Genomic DNA, 7,064 nt, shown 5'->3' on the forward strand with positions numbered 1-7,064 from the left:
CCAATAAAAAAATAGACTCAAACTCGATGAAAAACTAGACTCGAATTTTATTCAGTGATGAAAAACTAGACTTAAACTCGACCCAAAAATTCTTATGTGTTTTATATATATTTTTACATAAAATATTAAATGTTGATGAGGTGTTTGGTGGTCAGATAGTTTCTTGGCAAAATCGTGCTTGAGTTTAATTCTAAGTCATGTCAAACAAGTGGGCGTCAAATTATTTTTTCTTTTTAAAAAGTAAGAATAAAAAAGACTTAACACGCATTTAGGTCCGCTCTCTTTAACCCAATTTAAAGCATAATATTTAATATAATAATTTAGAACAATTAAATTTCTCCGAGCTGCACCATATTACCAGAAATATACGAGTAAATTTTTAATATATTATAACAAGTACGATTATCGTTCACACAAAGATTGATATACGACAAATTTACTTCAATCATAATTCTATGGTTAATTAAAAACGATAGATGAATGAATTATTAAACCAACTTGAAATTAAAATAAAAAATGAAACAAACAAAATATAAATAATTGAAAATAAACAATTCATTATCATGTCGCGTTGGGGTAGTCATTTTTACCGTCCTAGTACAGTCTGCTGTCCAACCATTTTTTTCTTCATTGCAGCGCACATATTCACTCTGGAATGAAAATTTATTCAGGTTGTGCTTGGACTGTTATTTCTGCAGGCCCTTGCACGACCTTTGCTGCCCGATTTTTTGCTCCACCACCCTGAGTTCGTGATTTTTGCTATTTTTGCATGAAAAACAATAACTTCAAGTGAGGAGTGGCTCACATGCCTGATTTGAGCTTCGGGAGGTTTTTGTCGACAACTTCTGATGTTTTCACGTCTTACATTAGTGAGGAAGCTTTAAGTCCCATACAACACTTTCCCGAAAATGTGTTCGAGACAATCGATCCTCTGCTCTCGAATCCCAATAGGCAACACTCGTGGGAAGGAGAGATTTGGCGTAGCATCATTGTCCATTTTCGGACATCTATTGTTAGTTATTTCTATTGTAAGCAGGACAAGTGTGGCAATGAGTACAACAGATGAACCTTATATTCTTAGAACAACTATATATTAAAAAAAAACTATAGTTTATAATGTGGGATTTCCACTGGAAAGCTACATAAGTTGTAAAATCAAAGGCCGTCAAGGGCTACAATTTCTTTAGGCACTGTGCAAACTCAACAAGTCACTTTTTCTATTATGTTTTTAACTTTCTTGAGCATTTGCAAATCAAGAAATGGATTCACAAGAATTTGTATGAATGCATCAATAGTTGTCATGAACTCTGAACATACATTGTCCCTGAAGAAATGGACCTCTTCACATCCACGGGACTAGATTCGCTTCCTTCGAAACCGAACCCGTTAGAGGATCCGATACTCTTCCAATGCTCGATAGTTCCAAATTCCAGATCTTCTTCAATTTTCAGCACATCGGAGATCAATAAGTGTCGCCGGCATGAAAATGTGCCTGACGAAATCGATCTCCTAAACTGCTCGTTTTCTTGATCACTTCCTGTGTTCATATCCCTCATTTCTTGATGATTTTGTAGGCTCACAACCACTTGTTCATGACATTCTTGATCGTCCACCACCAATGTCAAGTCATTGCGGCGATGAACCTCGAAAGGGCTCGCGCTTACAGCCGCGGAGGACAGAGTCCCTGCCTCCGGAGGGGTGGTCGGATGAGCCACAACCACAACACCGGCACGACACAACGGGCAATTCGAGTGAGATTTAAGCCATGTGTCGATACAAGGGAGGTGAAAAGCGTGGCTGCACTTTGGCAAAAGCCTGAGGGACTCGTTCTCTTGGAACTCACTAAGACAGACTGCACAATCACTCACTTCCACCGATCCATCACTCTTCTGATACTTGAAAACAGTTATATTATTGATGAGCGATTCATCCAATCCATTAGACGGAATCTGGCCCGAATCATTCCCCGTCTCGCTACGAACCTCATCCGTCCCTACAACTATATTGTGATCATCTCTTCTCTTGCAGTATCTTGAAAGGATTATGTAGTAACTTACTAAGAGCAAACCGGTTGCTAAAACACCAATCACGGCGATGATCAAAGGGGAGAAAGAGCTGCCGGAATCATCGTCCGATGGCGGCGGCGGAGGGAAGATCAAGTAGCAGAATTGTGGGCAATATATGCTGCAGACTGCCTGTGAACAATCCTTAAAATTGTCGTAGGTTGCCCAAGGATTTGGATTTCCTACAGAACCCATGATCGAAATCGTTAGTTCTCTAAGATTCTTGGGATCAATCAATGCATTGGCTTGATCAAAATTTTGTAGGGATTTGGAGTTCAGATTAGAGGAGTCTAAGCCAAGAAGGGCTTTGATGGGAAGGGTGCTAAAGTGAAAGTGAAGATGAAACTTGCTGTTTGATTCAGCCCCTCTCCATCTTTTTCCTTTTCTTTTTCTTTTTATTCTTTTTTTAATCAAATTTTCTTTTTATTCTTAATATATGCTAAAGTGAATGATGTAGAGTTATATATATTTATGAAATTCTTGATCTAAAATTTTTAATCACCATTGTTCATTTCTTGTTTCCTTTCCTTTTCGTTGTATCGGGTGAGTGTATGCCCGAGACGAATTCTCACCGCTAGATTCGATATATCACATATAATAATTGATGACAAAATAGGAGAATATAACCCTATATATCATAATATCTTTCTGTTATCGCTTCATTAATTGATAATTACTTGTTACCTTGTGAGATATGACGATGAAATGATAAATTGAAAGACAATGGTAATACAACTAAGAATAACAATAGGAGGAATACATTTCTCAATGTCGCATCCAATCTAAAACTTCTCCTCATCCCCTCCCAAATCCCTTTTTTTTTAATCGGGGATTCTCCATCCTCGGCTGATCTCGTGGGGATTAAATCTCAATCTCAATCAAAATACGTGCTTCAAATAGTCTAATAATGATAATAGGATGAGGCGAGTTTCTCATCTTCATCCTCGCATCTCCGACCCCACAAGGATTAAATCTTCATCTTTGTCCCATCACAGCTTCAAATACCGGTTGAGTTGGTCAAACAAGTCTTCAAAAATAAACGATAAAGATGAAACTACATCATTATCATGAAGTGACAGGTTGCATCATGAACCAGATCTAAGGGTTATAGATTTGAGTTTTCTTTTTCTAATTTGTTAATTGTTAGGAAAAAATTATATATCATTAGATTTGCTGCAAGGATTTGAAAATCTCTGAACTCATACTCGTAAATGTATCCGAAACCTGCCTCGTTTCAAGTTTTCCTCATCTTGTCCTGAGCCGCGGAAAATATTATCCTCGTTAAACACTTTTAACTCAAATTATTATTAAACATGAGTCAAATATTATGTAATACAATAATATCGAATCTCATCATTCTCATCAAACGATTAGGATCAAGAATTAATCAATACCGTCCATTAGAGCCTTGGCCATGGTGAACATTATTGGTCACTACTCCTAAATATTAGCTAAAGTTGTTGCATAAGAGATAATATAATTGATTTTAAATTTCATCAAGTAGAGTTGTGTGTCCCACTTCTATTTTTCTCTTTTTTTTTCTAGGCTTACTTTAAGCACGTTATTATCTCCAAGGGATGCTGGTTTGTTGACCAAGAATATGGTGTGAGTCCAAAACAAATAAATTGATTTTAAATTAAAAATATTATAATTAATAAATTTGCACGTAATTTATATTATAGAATTATGGAGTGAAGAACAAAATGACCAAAATAAAATACAGAACCAAAAGCCAACGTTGGAGATTTTATTTCAATTTAAATTAATAAATTTGCGCGTAATTTATATTATAGAATTATGGAGTGAAGAACAAAATGACCACAATAAAATACAGAACCAAAAGCCAACGTTGGAGATTTTATTTCAATTTAATTTTATTATAATGATTTTCATAATTAATTAAATTTATCTGTTGTCCATTTAATTCGAATTTATTTTCAATTTCATAATTTAGATAAATAATTGACTCCTCTGGGATACACATTAATTAAATATGGAAAAATATTATCCATCTACAACAATCTTAAATTTTTAAAAATAAAAACACATTTATTTTTTAAAATAATTTATTCAAGACAAAAACTTGTGTGAGACGGTCTCACTGGTCGTATTTGTGAGACGAATCTTTTATTTGAGTCATCCATGAAAAAGTATTACTTTTTATGCTAAGAGTATTACTTTTTATTGTGAATATGAGTAGAGTTGACCCGTCTCACAGATTAAGATCCGTGAGACGGTCTCACATGAAACCAACTCTTTATTCAATTGAAAATAATTATTTTAAAAAATTCAACGATCATAACTTTTAAATTTCCAATAAAATAGAGAGCGAGTCTCATGTGAGACAGTCTCACGGATCTTAATTTGTGAGACGGGTCAACCCTACCCATATTCACAATATAAAGTAATACTCTTAGCATAAAAAGTAATACTTTTTCATGGATAACCCAGATAAGAGATCCGTCTAACAAATACGACCCGTGAGACCGTCTCACACAAGTTTTTGCTTAAAATAGATAACTCCCACACTTAATTATATGAAAATAATAATCATCTAAAAAATAATTTAAACTACTAATAGACAACTCTAGATTTTTTCCCCAAGAGAATCATTTATTTCAGAAAAGTGGTAAATCACAAAAAAATTCAGAGTGAATTTCCATGAGAATATTGGATTAGATTAATTTCACTTTAGTTTGAATCAACTTTTTTCCCCTTTGAATCAACTTTTGTTACCTTATTCTCTCTCAAAAAAAAAAAAAAGGAATCAAATTAAAAAATATATATATACTCTCTATTTATCATGAAAAAGCACTAAAAATAATAATTTGAGATATACATATTGCTTTAACCCATTGACTTAAAATTAAATAAAAAAATAAGAATAATTATCAATAGAAGTATTCTTGATATATGAAAATTATGAATACAATCACGTTGCATTTGGAAGAGATGATTTGATTTGAAATTGAATTAGAGTGTATTTCAAATTTATTATAATTATCATTACATATACACGGATTAGTTAATGATGAATTTGAAACCCACAAATATAATTTTACCCTACTAAAAATCTTCTCAAATCACTCCATATTTTACATAGAAAAAAATATAAACAAAACTTCCCTTTTTTAAATCAAACAACTCTTCTAAATTGAAAATAATTTCGTATTAATTGTTTAGTAATATTCGATCAAATTAAAAATAATAATAACACATGCATTGCGTGTCTATCTTTTACTAATCTATATTAGCTTTTTTAGATCTATTTAGAACACAAATCATTGTTGCGTACTTATTGGTAGTATAATATAATTAGAGTAACTCTTGTGAGACAGCCTCACGAATTTTTATCTGTGAGACGCGTCAACTCTACCGATATTCACAATAAAAAGTAATATTCTTAGCATAAAAAGTAATAATTTTTCATGGATAACCCGAATAAGATATTCGACCTATGAAATTAATCCGTGAAACCGTCTCACAAGAGTTTTTGTGATATGACTATGTCCAAAATTTAAAAGAGCTCGTGATTTTGTTTTAATTCGGAACTTTAGGTTGGTGTTTATCTATATTAAAATAATATAATTGCTCTAAAAAAACTCAAGCAAAATATAGTTAAAATTTAAAACATAAAACTCGAATTTAAATTCTGAAATTTTTAGAACCTCACATAGTTACATTGATTAAAAAAACGTAAAAAAAATACAGAGTACAGTTGAATTTAGTTGATGACAATATACAAATGGATAAAGTCGGCAGCAGCACTTGAAAAAGAACCTGACAAAAATAAATGTTGTTGATTGATTACTTTTTTTCAAAGTATTTATTATTCATAAATATTGATGTGATATTATTAATTTTTATTATAAATATTATCATGGTTGACCCGTCTCACAAATAAAAATCTGTGAGATAGTCTCATGAATAAAGATACGTGAAACCGTCTCACAAGAGACCTACTCGGCAAAGTTGTTTGGTTCCTCTATGGAATTTTGACCTTTTTTGATACCTCACGTTGGTTTACCTAAAAAAAATTAATGGAAAATCAACCAAAATGGTTTTGATCCCACACAATAAAGGATGACAAAATATAATTATATAGTTTAAAGAATTACCTAACTTTCAAACTGGACATGTTTTGTGCACTTTTTTCGTTAGATTTATTGACTGATTGACACAGTGGATAAAAACGTCATATATATTGTGCCAGATTGAAATTATTANATTTGATTGGATTGGTATGGACTATATGTTATTATCCTATATTAAAAAGTTGTCAAGTTTTAATACTAGTCACATGTAGTTTAGTGAGTAGAATATTTATTTCATAAGCAACCAATTGAGCGCGTCTAGCACTCAACGGTTACACATATTTATTCAACATTGTACTTAGATTATGCTCTTCTGAAAGAAACATCAGCTCTAACAATTCCACCGTCGTCTACCAAAATGACTGGAAATGTTTCAAAAAAAAAAAAAAAAGTAGGCATACGACGTAGAAAAAGCTCACGTCCCACTTTATCTCGGAAGATAGGGGCATAGAGAATTTTCGGTGGAGCGGTGAAGGTTTTATGTGCAATCCATATTTATAATACGCGTAAATATGCGTGAATAATCACCGGTTTCTCAATATATCAACACAATTAAAGGACCTTAAATCTATACAACATAAATGTATAATTATTTAAGAATGTTTGAAAATAAAATAAAAAACACAAAAATTATCTTATGAATCAATTGTCTCTGAGACAAATCTTTTATTTCAATAACGTAAAACATAAAAAAAAAAATATTATTTTTTATTATAAATATATATGAAAAGTTTACAATCTTACATAAAAAAAAAAAAAAAAAAAAAATTCATCCCATCATTTAATGATCGGTCACCCGCTGCTTTGGCCCACTATTTGTCAAAAAGCGACGACACACATTAATAGAATACCAATTATTGGAAGCTGTAAATCATTAACCAATGACCATTGTGGGATCCATAATCAA

General features: G+C 32.2%; 1 protein-coding gene across 1 annotated transcript; it reads right to left on the minus strand.

The window, feature by feature from the left end:
• Nucleotides 1-1,130: 1,130 nt before the first annotated feature.
• Nucleotides 1,131-2,471, minus strand: LOC140958420 (RING-H2 finger protein ATL51-like). The gene has a single exon (XM_073415859.1). The coding sequence runs from the start codon at nucleotides 2,256-2,258 to the stop codon at nucleotides 1,299-1,301; it is 960 nt and encodes a 319-aa protein (XP_073271960.1). The 5' UTR covers nucleotides 2,259-2,471; the 3' UTR covers nucleotides 1,131-1,298.
• Between the last annotated feature and the right edge of the window lie 4,593 nt (nucleotides 2,472-7,064).

This window comes from Primulina huaijiensis, chromosome 15, assembly GCF_012295235.1.
Source record: "Primulina huaijiensis isolate GDHJ02 chromosome 15, ASM1229523v2, whole genome shotgun sequence".
In the NCBI taxonomy this organism is placed as follows: domain Eukaryota; kingdom Viridiplantae; phylum Streptophyta; class Magnoliopsida; order Lamiales; family Gesneriaceae; genus Primulina; species Primulina huaijiensis.

Coding starts and splice junctions, on each gene's coding strand:
- LOC140958420 (XM_073415859.1), bottom strand. CDS start 2,258: ATGGGTTCTGTAGGAAATCCAAATCCTTGGGCAACCTACGACAATTTT.